This window comes from Pelodiscus sinensis, chromosome 8 (genome assembly GCF_052426305.1).
Source record: "Pelodiscus sinensis isolate ZL-2025 chromosome 8, ASM5242630v1, whole genome shotgun sequence".
Taxonomy (NCBI): domain Eukaryota; kingdom Metazoa; phylum Chordata; order Testudines; family Trionychidae; genus Pelodiscus; species Pelodiscus sinensis.
Genome location: NC_143059.1, coordinates 71,935,606 through 71,952,763, shown reverse-complemented (window position 1 = coordinate 71,952,763; position 17,158 = coordinate 71,935,606). Strand labels below are relative to the sequence as shown.

Genomic DNA, 17,158 nt, shown 5'->3' with positions numbered 1-17,158 from the left:
AACCATTGAATCCCTCCCCCCTCCCCGATTGCACTGCCTTTCCCATAGCGGCATTGCAACAGAGAGTCTGTTGTTGCTCTTCACAGAGCTAATGAGCTGCCCCATCATTTATGATCTCCCTGCAGTATCCTGTGGATAAGATCTGCAGCCCATCTCAAAGGGAGACTCTGGGTTCAGCTCTCCGATACACAAAGAACAGGGCCTGTTTGTTCCGTGTGAGCTTCTAAGATTTACCTCCCAGAGGAAATTAAACTAGATGCCTAGAGCTACAACGGCCTGTCCTGTTGATTTGCTGGAATGTCACCTTTAATACCATGCGCATCTAATGCCTGTGTGTTAATGTGGCGGTGTGCTCGGCAGGCACGGGCACGCTAGCGGACTGAAAACCAGGGGAGCTCGGTGTGTCAGAGGGCACTTGGTGCTGATGTTTTTATTTTCAGGCTCTTAGTAAGTATCATAATAAACGGAGCTCTCTTCGGGATGAAGATCTGAGCGGGCTGTGTGCTCCTGCTTTAATACCCATCTTACCTTTGGGCTGGGCTAATTCTTCTAGGAGGAACCTGGTTTCAGCTTGTCCAATATAGCTGCGGCACTAGCCTTGAAATCATCTCAGCAATTAGAGATGGCTGCCTACCCCCAGCACTCTCCAGAGAGCATGGGGGTGAGGATTTTCCCCACCTGCCTGGCCTAGCATCTTTTCTTTAATACAAAAATACAATAAAAAAGCCTCACACACGTCCCAAGGCACCAGGGCACACTATACATTTGGCTGCTCTGTGCTGCCAGCGATCCTTCCGTGGGAAAGGAGGCCTCCCGCCACCCGCACCAGGACCAGAATTGTGCTGGTGAAGAGGCTTTGTGCTCTTGCTTCAGCTGGAGTTACCTGCTGGCTGGTTAACGTCTGTTAGCGAACACGTTTGTAGGTGCTGGTCTAGGTATGCCACGGTCTAGGTATGCCGAAGGTCCAAGGTTTGGCTGCCCCTCCAGAAACCCGCGTGTGCCCAGCCATGTTAGAAATGCTAAATTCTGTAAGGATGAAAGTCACGATGGCTCTGTAATATGCTGGCTGTGCGTGTGAGGTCTCCCTCTCGGGGTAAAGCTGCAGGACCCAAAGGGGGGCTGTTCACCCGAGGGCTGCACCTTCTGCCTATGGGCCTCTCCTTAGACTGTGCACCTCCTTCCCGGCTCACCGCCACTGAATCATTCCTCCACCCCCCCCGTTCTCCGCTTGATTCATTTGGGCCTGTATTTCTCCTTCCTCTCTCTCCTCTGACACCCCAGAATGTCCCTTGGGCTCCTTCCCTATGACCCGTGGATGTTATTCCTGATGCCACATCTGATTTTTATCATTCTTGCATCCCCACCCCCTCCAGCCCTCTCCTGCTCATCTGTCACTGCTGAGCATGCATTTCCTCCTTACCCATCCCTCTGGTTGCTTTGGCTGCTGGTTCCTTCCTCTTGTTTCCTGCTGGGTATTTTGCTACATTTGCTGTATCCTTCTCTGTCCTCCACTGTGAAAGGGAAGGGTAGAGCAAAGGGAGGAAAAATGTCACCCCATTGCTGCTGCTCTGTCACTCCCTGCCAGGCTGCCCCTGAACAGAAGCCTTACCCGCTGCATGAATACGAGAGCTAGCCACGCAGGTGGCTGCCGGGTTTCTGAGCAGGGCTGCCTTTGGTTGGGAGAGGGGAACTCTTTAGGGTCTTCAGCCCTTCCCTGGACAAACCGGTATTTCCAGTTCAACGTGCACCGGGGCTGCCATCTCCCCTCAAGGACCTTGCCCACCTCCGTATAAATCAGTCGCGCTCGTGCACGTTTGGGTGTAGTGTGCCAGCCGGAGGCAGCAGGCGGAAGGCCCAGCATACCCAGTCGTAGATGCACAGTCCTCTGATTGTAGCCAGAAAGCCTCCTGGAGCATGCGTGCCTGTGGTCTGATGGAGCTGAAACTCCAGGCTCCCCACACTGCCGCAGTCTGCTGGGCATCAGGAGAGGAATGTGAAATCCTGTTTGATTGCGTAACTGGTTAATCGATTAAAAGGGGGAGTGGACAGGGGGCCACATCAGCCCAGCTGCCGAGGTTCCCCCGCCACCACTGGGCTGGAGCGGCCCCTGTTCTTGGCAGGCCCACCATGAGGCTGCCCGCAGTAGGTGGGGAGCTGCTCCAGCCCCCACTGGTTAACCATAACCGGCAAGCCTCACCCATTAAGGGAGACGCTTCCCAGTTAACCATTCCCATCCGACTCCAGGAGTTGCCTCGCGCCACGTCTGAGCTCTGGTGTAGACTGAGCGCGCCGTGGGGCAGAGGCAGTGTCTAACTCTTCAGGCGGGGTCCAAAGCAGGTGGTGTCATGCATGACTAGCATGTGGTAGCTTGGCTAGCCAGTGCCTTTTCCACCCATCTTGCAGATGGAGGGATACCCAGACTGGGGCCTTGGGTTCCCAGTATATACATCAGAACTGGCTAGGGGTCTGCAGCATCCCTGCTCGTATGTGCCTCCCGCCCCGGGAGGCTGTCAACAAGCAGCACTGATGAGCTGCAGCTTGGGTGGAACGGCGCCTGGCCCCTTTCAGCACTGGGAGCTGGGGAGAGCCGGGCTCTTGGAGAGGAGACGCAGCGCTAGGGGCGGGAGTGGCTTTGCAAGGATGAGGGCAGAGGAGGGAGACGGCGGTGCAGGCAGGGAAGCGGCATGGGAATGCCAGTCGCTGCTGGCTGGAGAGGTGCCGGGGCAGGCTGGCGTGGAAAAAGGAACACGAGGGGAAACAGACCAGAGTGCTAGGCGGAAATGTGCTAAGTAACTAGCCTCCGGGTACCCAGACACACCGCCACCTCGCCCAGCGCCCCCTCCTGTACCCCAGGGCAGGGGCGATTTCCTACTTGCTGCTCCTGCGTGGGTCTGTGGGGCTACCCCCCTCCACCAGGGCTTGCGCTATGCTGAAGCGAAGCGGTGTGCTTGCACATGCTGACACCGCGCGTTTATTGTTAAAAGGGTGAGGGCGGATCCTGTCGGTGGGTGTATCTGACTTCAGGGGGCCTCTGTTGACTTGCATCCACGGGGATCTGGCCTCCTGGGTGGGGGGCGGGCTGTAATCAGAAGTTCTTGTCCCAGGGGCTCCCTGTCTGTGCAGTGAGGTGAAGTTGCGGAGTTGGGAAGGCCCAGTGACTGGGTTTCAGAGCTGAGTCGGAGAGTTATGCTGTGTCTCCGAGATCCTTCCTTCTCTGAACGCCTCTCCTGCTGAATCTGTGCTTCCTCACAGTGCGACGCCATTTAACAAGCCAGGTCTCCAGATCCGAGTCCTCAAGGTGCCCAAAAGGCACATGCTGAGCAGGTTCCAAGCTGTCGCCCCGTCCCCCTGCACCAGCCGTAGCCCAGCTACACTAGTGACTTCAGAGGGCCCGATGAAAGGGTCTGTTTCCCACTGCCTGCCTTGGCAATTGTTCTCTTGACCCTTTGCACCTCCGCTGCCTCCCTCCCTCCCTTCCTTTCTGCAGCTGGCCCTCTAATTTTAGAGTAGGAAGATAATTGATGGTAGCAAAAAATCGCCTTGTAATCTTGGCCTTGGGGGGGGGGGGGGGGGTAAAGCTAGGAGCTAGAGGCCTCAAACCTTTGTGTCGCCCACGAAAAGTCCGTAGCATCTCCCCTCTGTGCAGAAGAAAGCAGTCTGTCGCTGGGAGTCCCCTAAAGCTCGCAGGGTACCAGAGTAAACGAATGCCTCCCCCTTGCAGATCCTGTTGACGGAAGAGTTCGTAGAAAGAATGCTGGAAGACTTGGAAGATCTGACTGCTCCAGAGGAGGTAAGGCTGCACTGCCCCTGTATCTGGCCAAGGGAAAAGCGGCACGGTTAGCATGTGGTGCTAGTTTCTGAGTTAGGCGCCTCGCAGCTCTTCCCGCAGCTTCGGGGCTCGCCCCACCCTTGGAACGCGCTGGCGTGAACCCGGCCCCTGGAAGAGAAGGGACCGTGGAAGCCACTGGGGACCTGCAGCTCTTCCAGCACCGCCACGGGGGTGGGGGGGTTAGCGAGGAGGCTCCAGACTGCACTGATTTAGCTCGCTTCCCCACGGAGCCTGCGCTGGTGGGGGTCCCGCCAGCCCGTCCCCAGCAGAGAGCAGCAGGTTGGCAGCCGTTGCCAGTGCATTGGGGAGCAGCTTGTGCCCGTTCTCTTGCAGCCCTGGTGCCCCCCCCAGCAGCGGGGGACAGACAGGCTATCCGTCGCCACTTATCGTTGCACATTCGAACCTCTTCGGGGTGGCCGAGGGGGTCAGGGAGGCTATTTAATACCCGCTGCTTGTCCCTAGTCAGTTCCCTTCCCTCCCAGGCACACCCAGACCCCCCTGGGCAGCCTGGAGCCGCAGCCGCAAAAGACGCTCCCCGAAGCTTTGCAGCACGGTGCCGGACTGACGCCCCTCCCCAGAAGCATTGAACGCGGCTCTCCCCTTCGCTCCCTATAAATATCCTGCCTGACTTCAAAGGGCAGTGGCAGCAATGACATCTCATATTTTTAATCCCATTTTTTACAGCTCCCTGCAGACTCTAAAGAAACTTTCCTTGGCTTCTAGAGCAGCCCGCCCGCCCCTTGCCCCACCCTCCTTCGCCTCCCAGAAAAATCTCCATGCCCGGGTGGTTGGAGGCTGAGCTGCCGGAGGCCAGGGTTAGAAGTGCTCTGGGAAGGAGCACAGCCACCCCCTTGTCAGCAAGGCGCGATCGGGCCAGCTTTTAACTCTTTAAATCCAGTCCAAAGATCCTTTGAGCCAGTGACATGCTAGCACAGAAGTGACCCTATTGGAGCCCCTTTTGCTGGGGCTCCTGGCCCGTAGCTTAGCTGGGTGCTGTACGTGGGGTGATTCTGTAGCGCCAGACGAAGGGTGAGGCAGTGGCTCCCGCGCTGCTGTGACGTGACTCGTTTCCAAAAACCACCTTGCCATAGTCTTCTCCGACACGACCATTGCGGATCCTTCCCAGGTTGAACGAAGAGCAGGTGGGAGATGACCCATTAGATAGTTATGATCTTTGGTCTCCCAAAAGCCTGCAGGACTTGGTAAGTTACAGGCCCCTAGTGAGCAAAGAGTTTGGGGTTGACGTTGCCCAGAGATTTCGTTGCCAGGCAGTGGGGGGGTGGCTTTGCATTCACAGAAGAGGCAGGGCTGGGTGAGTCAGCCCCACCGCCCAAACGCAGGGCTCCGGAGTGTGTCTCCGTGACCGTTCTAAAGGGATCGGAGCTCCAGGTGTGCAACAGTTGGAAACCCCGAGCCCTTTAGGATCCTGGGGCAGTTGTCCTCTTCCTTCCCCCAGTCCCTCCCCCTCGGCGGGCGTCTTTGGGTTGTTTCCGACACCCAACAATGTCGAATGAAAAACCTAGTGTCAGGTTCTAGGAGGAGAACCCTCCTTCGTGGTGTAATGAGCCGGCAGTAGCAGGTGAAATGAATACCTGGAGCACCACCACACGCATCTGGCTGAGCCCCTCAAACTCATGCTACGCCTATATTGTGTCTCTTCAGCCATGGGAGACTGGTCGGTGGTTCTGTGCAGGGGTGCTAGTGATGGAGAGGACCCGTAGGCTGAATCAGGAAGAAGGGTGCGGGTCATACACAGCTCATAAACCAATTGGCAAAGCAATGGAACCTGCCCAGCTTTTATTCGCTAGAGGAGTAGAACAATGTCAGCCTAGAAGCTGGGAGGGGGGCAGGTGTAGCCACAAAAATTCCATTCTTGGAATGGTGACAGGTTAATGTAGGGGACCTGTGCTGCTTATGTTCCCCTCCAAGAGGCTTGTACCCAACATAGGTAGGTCTACATGCTGAGGAGCTGAACAGCAATTGTTCGTGCGGCTGAGCCCACTCCGCGGCCTTCTTGCTTCTAGTGTCAGTGAGCTAACTAGAGCACAGCGACTCACCCCTGGCTGCAGTGTGGACAGAGCCGCAGCTTACGTGGGCACGTGTGACTGCGCTGAATTTGGCCCTAGATCTTTCACTGGAAGGGAACCCCTGGCCCCAGTTCAGAATGGAGCATCTCACTACCCTTCCCAGTCGAGAGAGGTCCCAGGGAGATGCCCCTGGTCACAGATCCGGTAAAATCCTTCTCACAGCTAGAGCTAGGCTAGTGATTTGTTGTCCGGATGTTTCCCGGGCTTTGGCTGCACTGGCTGCGAGTGACTGGGGCAGTCCTGTTCCCTGAAACAGCTTCCAAGACCCAGGTCATTGCATGTTCATGGGCAAATGTGTCATCTAGACAAGCCCTAACACACACGAGGCTGCTTTAAATACATTGGGTGCCATTGTGTGCAGCCAGGAATTTTTGCCCCCACTTTCTGTTCCTGGCCGTCCTTTTCCACTCTGCCTGGCCTCCGCCCAATCAGCAATGGGAAGCAGATATGAAACAGGTCTGGGATCTTTCTCCACTCTGAGAAGCTTCTCCCCTAACTCCATGATAGCCCCTAATGCCCACTGCCCCAGAGCATGGCTTTTCCGGTGCTCTACCTGGGCTTATCCCTAGTGCTGACGCCCTCCCATTTGCTTTCTGCCCCAGCTAACTCTTGCAGGGACACTGACTTCCCATGTGGGCCAGTCCCCTTGTTTCTCCTGGCAGTGCCTGGTGCATCCCCCTGCAGAGCTGGCTTTGACAGAGTTGTTCTGGCACGTGAGTGTCTCAGCCGTGGCCTGAGCAGTGCACTGTGAGAACTCCTGACGTGTCCGGGGGTGCCCAGCACTGGTTGTGGGAGCCAGGCTTGGGGGTAGGAGGCTCTGCAGGAGGGATGGAGCGAGGCCTAGCTGAACCAGAGCGGCTGTAATATTCACAGATTCCCTCCGGCGAGAAGCCGCCGTTGGAAGCGGTGGTGAACGAATCGAGATTCGAGCTCACGGGAATATCCAGTGTTGGAAGTTGCCACAGGACTGGAGCTGGGAACATGTGTGGATGTGAGCTTGGCACAAGCACTGCCAAGTCAAGGGAATTGGGGCGGAGCTTTTTTTGCTGTAAATACAGTGGCCTAAGGGTGGCCTTCAGGGACACTGCCTCTCCTCCTCCATGACTTAGCAGCTGGCCATGTGCACCCATTTTCTGCCTGCTACATACGGGGCCTGACAGCCTCACGTGCGTCACGTGGCCGGAAGAACCTTAAAGCCATGGTCTGATTCTTGCTTGAAAAGAAACGAGGGGGCTGCTGGGGGTGGTTGGAGGAAACACGGTGACGTGGAAAGAGAGAGACTTGCAAGCTGCAGACTTGCACGGAGCTGAGAGGGCAGGGGAGATGGTGGTGGGAACGTAACCCTGGCAGGATCCGCCTAATGAAATGAACAACACTCGGGCTGTGATCCCATAGCTTTACTTTGGCAGCAGAGACACAAACCACATTAGCTAATGTCCACTGCGGTCCAAAATCTACTGATGGGGGCGGGGGAATGTTTTCTGAGTGGCCCTTTGCTTTGAAATTAAAAAAAAAAACCTTTTGCTCTTAAAGGGAGGGCTGCCTGCTGTGAGAATAGCTTTGGTCTCATATGGGTTAGGCTGCAGGGAAATATGTTAACTGTCTCCCTTGATTGCCTCCTAGTTTAAACTTCCCAAAGAGTACAGCTGGCCTGAAAAGAAACTGAAAGTCTCCATCTTACCAGACGCTGTATTCGACAACCCCCTGCCTTAGAGCTGACTGACACCCTTCCGACATCTGGGAGAGCTAAGTTACTCCACGTTGCCCCGGGACTCACAGGATAACGAATGCAATAAGAACGATACCTTCAAATAAAGGGGATTGCTGCACAACCACTACAACCAGAAGAGGAGTCCCCCCCTCCCCCCAACCCTGGCAGAACTGAACAATGCTGAGAACCGTTCTTCCCTCGTGCCAGGAACAGCCTGCGAATGTTTGAGTGCGAGTGAGAAATATTTAACTATGAAAAGTAGCGGTAAGAATCTGTGGCCTAGTCTAGCTGGCTACAAAGGTCCCTGCAGTTGTAGCCTAGGGGGTCTGTACTTTGTACGCCTACAGTTACACGTCCACGCCTGCAGGTACAAGCGCAGAATCAAGGGATGGACTGTCCCATACGTGACTCTGGAATCCTCCTCGTTAGCCGCATTTCTCCCAGCTGCAGAACTCTTCCTCCACGCGCTGGTTTCTCTTTTCACACACGGAATGGTGCTCGTGGAGGCCAGACGCTCGGGTGTAAAGTGAACTGTCCCGTTTAGTAGAAAACTACCCAAACGCCCCCTACAAGGGTTCAGAAAGGGCCGAGTGTTGAGCTCCATGTGGTGAGCTCTGGTATCACTGCAAACAGGCAACTTGCTTCTCGCACCCTCTGGCCTGGCGTCTGAATGCATGAGCCCCGGAGGAGGTTGTGACCTTTGCTTTTGCTCAGGCGGGAGGAAGAGAGGCTACGGGCGGGGGAGGAGACCTCCTGATTACAGAATGCTGCTCTCTAAAGGGACGCTGTCACGGCCTTTTCCCCTGCCATTGTGCAGAATCCCTTCGGGCCCCGGCAGTGGGAAAGGCTCTGTGTGCTCAGAGGGGCCGCTCTCCAGGAACCAGGGGCTGCCCTGAATGGCTTAAAATGGAGACTCTGTCCACCCTCCGTCACCAGAGCGGAGCCGCCAGCAGAGTCCTAGAGGAAAGCCCTGCGAACACACCCTGCCGGGGACCTGCTCACCCCACCGTTGTGCTTGGCACGATTCCAGCTTGCCAGACTGCGTTGGACGACCCGCTGCCGTTCCTTCATGTGCCGAGGCCTCTAATCTTGCTTTAACGATGGGGGGGGGGGGGGACGAGCAGATTGACAGGGTCCCCCCCAGCTGCATGGTAGCATAAGCTTCCCGCTCTGCTTCCAACGTGCAGCTCCCTCTCCATCCCAGTGGCCTCCCGTAGGCCCAGATGCAGCGTGTGTGGGGAGAGCTTTTGTTTCTGCGGGTGGCAGCCTGGCTCTAACAAGCAGGCCCGTTGCAGGGGCCTTGCAGATGGGCTGCAGGCTCTCCCACGCGTCAGTCCTTCCCCGGCCTATTCTGGATTGTTCTCTAAAGCCGACTCGCCTGTGCTTTCTAAGGCCGTATTCCCTTGGGTCTCTAATTACGTGGCTGCAGATTTCTCCCCCAGCCTTTCCGCTCACAAGCTAATGTGGCCGTTCCTTCGTTTACGGTGGTAGACAATAGTTGTCACAGGTCTTAACGCGGCCGTGGCAACAGCTTTTAACGACTGACTGCCTTTGCTCAGACGGCGATGGCTACAATGGGTCCCAGCCTCACAATGGTGGTGGTGGTGGCCTTAATTTCCTCCCAGCAACCGGGGGGGTTTGTCAACCTGTTTCACACACATTCTGCAGCTGGTAGATGATGGCTGTGTCGTCCTAAGGTTGAGGCATGTATCTGGGAGCCAAGATTTCCCGTGTGACAGGCTGTAGGCAAATCACTTCTCTTCCTCCCCTGCAATGTGAACAGTATTTCAGGGAGGTGGGGATGTCTAGTCCATTAGCATCTCTGAAGTGCACCATGATTCTCGGAGGGAGGGACAAGTGCAGTTATGTTTGTTATTATTTAAGGCAAACGAAGTCCAGGTCCTGCGCTGCTTACATTTTTACAAAGCTCTGAAAGCAATTTAGATGGAAATGAGTCAGTAATTTTGTCTGAACTCTAAGGATCACCTTGAAATCACACTTTTAAAGAGCAGGATTTCAAACCTCTGTGCCAGCTGGCGTGACTGTTGTACGTGGCAGACTGCATTTATCCAAAGGAACCTTTGGCTGGCTGTCAGCGTCCCATTAGTTAATGTGTACACCGGTTTGGTCTGTCCTGTGCAGGTTGGTGGGAGTTGTAGATGCATCTCCACGGGCCAGTGGACTAGAGAGGGACTGAAAATTGGCATGCAGATCTCCCCACCCAGACCAAACTTGGCTCCCCTTCCCACCTCACTGGGAAGAAATCAAGCAGGAGCGGCCAATGACGCGCCCATTCGCAAAAGGGGGAAGTGGGCAGTGAGAACTTTGCCCTAAATCCACAGATTTCAGGCCAGGCCTGTGAACCGTTGTCGAGTGGCAAGCGCTAGCCTGGGGTGTCTGGCAAGCTGGCTGCCTGCCGCGCTGCTGGCTCCTCTTCCTTATTTCCAGCTGTGAAGTCTTGTGAAGAGAAGCTGAAAGAACAGGACTTTCCTAGGGTGATTTGTCCGTGTCAGCAATTGCTGCTGTTCCCACAGAAGTCACAAAGGGGCAGGGACCAGGGACCTCTGAGTTCTGTCCCCCCACCCTAATTCGGCTTGAGACCCTGGAAACCTTTCCACAAGACAAGCGCCATCAAATACCTTTGCTGCAGGGGTTTTGTCCAAATCGGCCTCTCCGGCATGTGTGTTCTTCCATTGTGCATTGGCTCCTGTGGGACTCTGTGGGTTGGGTGCTCGTTGGCTTGAGAGAGAGCTGAGAGGCCTGGTCTGTGCTGAGGCCTGGTCTGTGCTACGTGGCTAGGTCGACGTAAGCTGCTGTGTGTCAACCTCGCTGCGGAAGCATCTTCACTTAAATTTGGCTCCTGTTGATGTGCCTCTGTACCAGGGATGTGAACAGGTCACCGCTTACCTGGTTAACCAGTGTTTGGGAACAGCCCCCCGACGCGGGCAGGGGGCCGCTCCAGTTCCACGAGGGTTGGGGGCCAGCCGCCCTGCACCTGGGGGGGCTGCAAGCAGCTGACCCCCCCCCCACCACCAACCCCTCACTCATGAGCTAGTTGGGGGCTGCTGTCAAGCTGGAGCAGTCCCCCATGGAATCCTGCTTAACCAGTTAACCGGCTAAACCTAAGGTTTAACTAATTAACCAGGATTTTACATCTTTATGCCGGTTTAATAACCCACCTCCCCGGGGTAGAGCCGCTGTTGATGTAGTTACATGGTCACAGTGTTCGCTTATGTCGACTGTTACTGGCTGGCAGGAGCCGTCCCACAATGCCCCACGCTGACAATATGCTCTGTATGAGCACTCCCCATGAGGGTGCGCTGCCAACACAAAGCCAAGTGCGCACATAAGTGGTTTATAACTATGGCCGCCGTATGCCAAAATAAATTAGGCTGACACACATTTGTAATGTAGACATGACTGGAGTGCTTCGGAATCCCAGCCGTGCCCTCACGTGCATGTGTGTGTATCTGTCATGGATTTATAGGTCGGTATCGGTATCTGAGTGATGACCCGCTGGCAAGGCAGGTTCCTTTTCTTTCAAAGACACTTTCCTGACAAACCCTATTCCTAAAGCCGAGCTGGTTGCCAGATTCCAGTTTCTTTCAAGGGAAGGAAGGGGGGTCGTCCCAATCAATTTAGCCAACTCAGTAAAATGCATCACTGTGACAGTGGCAATCTCCGGTTTATTGCCAGCATCTCCAAAAAGGAGTCCCTGGTGAAAGGCAACTTCGTAAATCCAATGTCGAACTCCCCTCTTCGTTATTTACACCAAGGACGTTGCACGTTAACCAGTACTTACCATTCACCATTTCTTCCCCGTCGTGCCAAAGATTGTTCAGTTGGCAGCTAAACTAAATCTTGAGGTTTGGTCTTTTTCGGGTTGTTTTTGTCTTGGGCAGTCGTGGAAGGGCCAGGGCAGGAGGGCGACATGTTCAGGTGACGTGCAGAGAGAGAACTTTTGAATATATCTATTTTTTTAAACTAGTAAATGGCTTGAAAGGGCAAAGACGTAAGTGTTAATTCCAAGGTGGTTTTCCAGGCCAGTCTTGCTGAGTGACAACTCCGCTCATGCTGCTTTTAGATTTTTTTTTTTTCAGGCTGGTGGAAATTTGAGCAGGGATTATACAAAAAAAACAAACCATGCAATTTGTGTTGGCTGGAAGCAGTGATCCAGATGAAAATCACATTTTAAAATAAGTGTGTAGAGGTTTCTCTTCCCCCTACCCAAAAAGAGAAATCTGTCAATGCAGACAGATAGGACCACTTCCTTACGGCAGACCTGTGATGCCTTGAAAGTCTTGCAGGGGAACAGCAACCTTAAAACAAGAGAAATCACAGGAGGCGTAAACACTCTTCCCCTCACGTACTTGGTTTCAAAAAAATTACAGTATTAAAGAAACCAGGCTCTCAGCAGACCAGAGAGCGCCCTTTGGCGTGACCTAGAGTAATATTTTCCGTGGATTAGATATAGAATATCTGCTCTGTGTAATGGCTTTGAGGACAGAAGTGGGTTGGTTTGTTGTACACAGATTCTCCGAGAACGATTTGAGACGGCATGCCGAAGCCCTGTGTTTTGAATATTCTGTAGCTCTTGAATGGTTTTTAAAAGGACCCTCCAGTCACAAGATTGTCTTTGAGGAAATAAATATTTGTTTACGAAATTTGAGACCAGTAGAAATACTTAGAGGATGGAATTTAAACTAGTTGAATGTAAATGAATTGATGCATAGATGGTTGGATAGAGACTTGCCCTGCAGTGCCTGTGACCCCAGTGTTGAAAATTGTACGATTGCAAGCAAACTTGGAAGTGAAATTAACTAAAACCAAAGGGAATTAAGAGTTTAGTGTCATTTGTGATGTAGAGAACAAACAGATTGGTTTTCCCCGGCATCGTCCACAGTCGGCTGCCTTGTTAGCAAATGGAAGGGGAAGTTAGGATGTGGCTGCTGCTTAGGCTTGTAATCATGAACGGTTTACAGACGTAGCTGCTGCTTCTCTCTCCCTTGTGAGACTCTGCAGGCTTGTTAATTGAATAAACTTCATCACCATGACTCATGCACTGTGCATTTACCACATCAAGCAAGTTAGCTAAACTCTTTCAGGCCCTCCATTTAGAAACATGCTGCAGCTCACGCTTTTCTCCGGTGGGGGGCAGAAGCCGTATCTTCTCTTCCTTTGTTCTGGCCTTTTCATTGCTCCAAAAGGCCTATCCGGAAAAGGATCTAGGTTGCTCAACAGTTCGTCTTGCACCTGCTGTTTATTGCACCTGCTGTTTATTCCTGCCTCACGTATTCCCATCCAACGTCATACCCCCGCTTTGTGGCCTGGCAACAGCAGGGCTAGCTAGCAGTGGGGCGAGGAGTGTCACTTCAAGGGGCAGGACATAGAGCACTGGTCTTTTAAAACCAGCCCGTACGGATCATTAGATCATCCAGTTTGACTTCCTGTGTAACCCAGGCCATAAAATTTCACCCAGTCTACTCCTGCACTGAGGCCAATACCTTGGTTGTTCTAAAGCATCTTTTAGATCAGGGGTGGGCAATAATCTTTGAAGGGGGCCAAAGTCCTCGCGGGGCGGGGCCTTGGGCGGAAGGGGTGGGGTCTTGGGCGGAAGGGGCGGGGCTTTTAACTAGCAGGAGTTGAGAGGGCTGCCAGGCAATGCAGTAGTGGTGTGGGTGGGAATGCCGAGCCCTTTCAGCTCTGGCTATTTAAAGGGCTCGCACCTTAGCAGCCGCCCGGAAGGCCCGAGCCCTTTCAAAAGAAGCATTTGAGAGGGCTCGCAGCTCCTGGCCCCACCACTTGCAGATTGCCAGGGAGCCACAAGCTCTTGCAAGTGCTTCTATTTAAAGAGCTCACGGCTGCTAACACATTGCCTGGCAGCTGCGGGGAAGGCGTGAGCCCTTTAAATAGCAGCTGCTGAAAGAGCTTGGCAGGCCGGATCCAGCCATGTTTCAGAGGGAAGACTTTACATGGAGGCTCCACTAGTTCCCTTGGTAGATTTTTGCAATGGCTAGTCGCCTCTCTGGGACATATAAAATGCACCTTACTTCTAGTGTTAATTAAACTACTGGAACAGATTCATTGTTAAGCAGCAGCGATCTCTTCCCTGATTGATGAAAGCGAGGGAAGTGGGGGACACATGTTTGGACCAAAATCCATCCACATAGACCGTTTTTGTTCTGCGCCGCCATGTCCTAACGTTTTCAGCCTGATTTAGGTTTCTGAAACGGTTGCAATTTCCAGCAAAGTCTATCGCAGCTGATTGTTTGACCCTTCCATAGTATAATTGGATGTGTTCATCCTTTCCTTTTTTTAGGCTTTCATTGGGTGCGAGTCCAAAATTTCAAACCGAAAATAAACCCCTGGCTGGCGGTTTGTTTTAAACCAAGCCCCATCCCGACCTGTGTGTCTCAGGCAATTAACCCGTCGTGCAATACACTTCACCACTTCTTCATTTCTAGTACAATTCTATTTCTTCTAAAATTGCTTATAGACCATAAAATCCCGAAAAGGGGCAGAGTAGCTGAGCAATGTCATTTCACGTCTGCCATAAAGGTGCCTATTTCCTTCCCTCCGTGAGATAGGGGGAGGAGGTAACAGTGTTAAATAATTTTGTGTGCCTCATTATTCACAGTTGAAATTTTAGGTCCTTGATGACAGTGTTGCAAAACTACAGAAATCACTGAGTGGTAAATGGTAAAAGGACACTGTTAAATGCTTTTTAAAAAAAAATTTAAATGACTTGAAAATATTTTTTCTCCTTTTTTTTTAAACACTCAAACGCGGGAGTAAAATGTCCTTTGTCTCTGTTCTATTTTGCAAAGACGATTTTCCTTCTCTCTGCTCCGTTCTCTGCTAGAAGGTCATTAAAGCAAAGTGGTTTTGGTTCCCTTCCCCCAGAGCCCAAGTACAGTGTTAGAAGCACAGCTTTGTAAACCCTCAGCTGTTGCAGAGCCAGTGGAAATAGGTCCTACATAAACATGTGGCTGTGGGTGGTTCCTTGACAGTGGAATGGTTAGAATCCAGGAGATAGTCCGCAGTATAACAGTCTCCCGGTAACAGTCGGCCCAGATTACACCCAAGATGGCTTTGCCAGTTACCTTTGTAACAACAGACAGAAATTCAAGATGCCACCTGCCTGGGAGAATACGAAGCCCATTGGGACAGAAGAAAGAGGAAGCGAGTTGAAAGGGCTGTGTCCTTCGCACAGTGACTGATGGGAGAATCTGAGGATTGTCACCTTTTATTTTTGTCCTTTTGCCTTTCCTTGAAGCAACAATTTACAGCTCAGTGGCACCAGACTGGTTCCTGTGCGTAGGAGCCTACTGCTCCAAACTCAGGAATCTTAACTGGCCCAAATACATTCAAATCCAGCTCCATCCTCCCCTCCCCGAATTCCCAGCAGGCTTGGATTTAACTGCAGCCAGAAGCAAAGGAGGAGACGTTTAGAGGAATGATTAGCCATATTCACACCGAAGGGATTTACTGGTTTTCTCAAAACTTTTATATCCACAGAGCCCAGCCTGGTACCGTGTCCTTTTCCTCACCTAGCAATAGTTTTTTTTTTTAAGAGATAGTGCGTTTGTTGTTGTTGACGACACTACCAGTTGGAAGGCGGTTGAGCTGGGTAAGCTAGGAGGAAATGAGGATTTCTCTGTGGGTTGCCTAAAGTGGACAGAGCCATGCTTAACCCTGACCGCTGGGGGTTGCTTTTGCAGCCATCAGCTGAGGTGAACATTTTTGTAGTTCATCTGTTTCTTTTTGTGTGTGTGCGCGTGCGTGTGTGTGTGTATTTTCTTACTAGAATTCTAAAGACACTACAGAATCGGTCTGCAAGGAGCCTGCTTCCTGCCGTCACTGTGTCAGTAGTTTGTAGTGGGACTTTTTTTTTTTACAAAAAAAAAAAGGAAAACTAAACTAGCAGAGGTTTTTAAATATTTTATATTAGTTCCTAATGTAAATTCTTACTTTGTTATTGGCGTGCCGGTGCCATCCACCTGCACATGACTTTTGTAATATTTTTGTGAATCACTAAACATTTTTTCTCCCGTGTATTCTAAGTGCATTAAACATATTTGCAGAACTGGCTGTGTCCTTTCCTCGGCGTGGTTGCAAAAGAAAGAAAATGGGATGGATGGAGTCAAGTTCCTGACCAGAGCTGCTGTTAGCTCCCTGCTTATAAACCCAGTCTCTCGTTAGGCTTAGCAAAATGCAGGACAATGTAGCACTTTAAAGACTAACAAGATGGTTTATTAGATGATGAGCTTTCGTGGGCCAGACCCACTTCGTTAGGCTTAGAATTAGTTAGACTTCAGATCTGATTTAGAGGGCGGGGCTGCAACTGCTCTAAACTGTTACAGCAGACGGGACGTTAGAAAGGAGAAGGGATCATGTGTACTTCAGAGCCAAATTCTGCCCCGGTGTGTCTGTCCTTTGGCTTCAGTGGGATTTTGCAGGTGTCTGATCAGGGAACCAATACATTTGGGGAAGACAGCACAGAGAACACTTAAGGGGGAAAAATTACTGAGCTAATGTTGCAGTGATTCTGCAGTAATCTTTCTACACTCTTCAGTAATAAGTACTTTTAAGGTCAGAGAGAGGAAGGGTGGAATACTTGAGCTGGGGGAGGGGAAATGACGGCCTACAAGGGAAGGGAGGAAAGAGGAGAAGAAAGCCGTCAGTCCGGAATCTCCCTCTCCTGAGAAATTCTGTTGGGTCACGTAACAGACACCCCTAATTTACATGGAAACAGGTTTTCTGTTGTCAGCAGAAATGGTTCCAGGAGGTTAATTCTGAATCTGAGCATGGAAACCCATTCATTGCTACAGGAATAACCTTTGTCCTACGAACAATACAGCATCCTGCTACTGGGAGAAAAACCAGCAAATGAAACTGCCTGCCCTGTCCCCACTGCTCGCCCGGAGCGACGCTGAGACCTTTGGATTAAGTCCCATCAGGGTTTCAGATGCCCCAGCCTGAGCGCTCCAGCACCAGGTACTAAGCCAGGGGCTGGCAAGATGGGGGCCGGATCCAGCCCACCCTGGCTTTGATCCCAGCCACCCTGTGGGAGGGAGCAGTACCGCTCAGTGGGTACAATGCTCCCTGTGGCTCTCGGCGCTGCAGGGGGGAGGGGAGAGACTTCACATGCCGCCCCTGGCCCCAGCAAAATCTCCCCGCTCCTGCTGGCCGGAGACCAGGCCATAGTAGCTGAGCAGTTTTGCTGGGGGTGGGAGAAGCAGGCAGAGCCTCTCCCCCCGCACACGGAGCAGAGCCACAGAAAACAGCCAGCCGGGGGCTGCTGGCCATGCAGGGAAGCCTCTTGAGAGCAATGCTGGCCCAGAGCTGCTTAAAGAAGCACCTCCCAGCCAGAGCCTGTCTCTGGCACCCCAGCCCCTCCTGCACCCGACTCCCTCCCAGACCCTACACCTCCTCCAACACCCTCCCTCAAGCCAGAATCCTCTCCTGCACCCACACCCCCTCCCAGACCCTGCTCCATCACCTCCCCTCTTGCGCCCTAACACCCTCTCA

At 52.6% G+C, this 17,158-nt stretch overlaps 1 protein-coding gene across 2 annotated transcripts in view; it reads left to right on the top strand.

The window, feature by feature from the left end:
- SUFU (SUFU negative regulator of hedgehog signaling) overlaps positions 1 to 15,713 on the top strand; it is a 106,668-nt gene extending 90,955 nt beyond the window's left edge. For both annotated transcript variants that reach the window (XM_075935577.2, XM_075935576.2), the window contains exons 11-12: positions 3,722 to 3,790; positions 7,540 to 15,713. In XM_075935577.2, the coding sequence (XP_075791692.1) occupies positions 3,722 to 3,790; positions 7,540 to 7,629 (159 nt within the window). In that variant the 3' untranslated portion in view covers positions 7,630 to 15,713. The remainder of the gene's footprint in view (positions 1 to 3,721; positions 3,791 to 7,539) is intronic.
- The last annotated feature ends 1,445 nt before the right edge of the window (positions 15,714 to 17,158 follow it).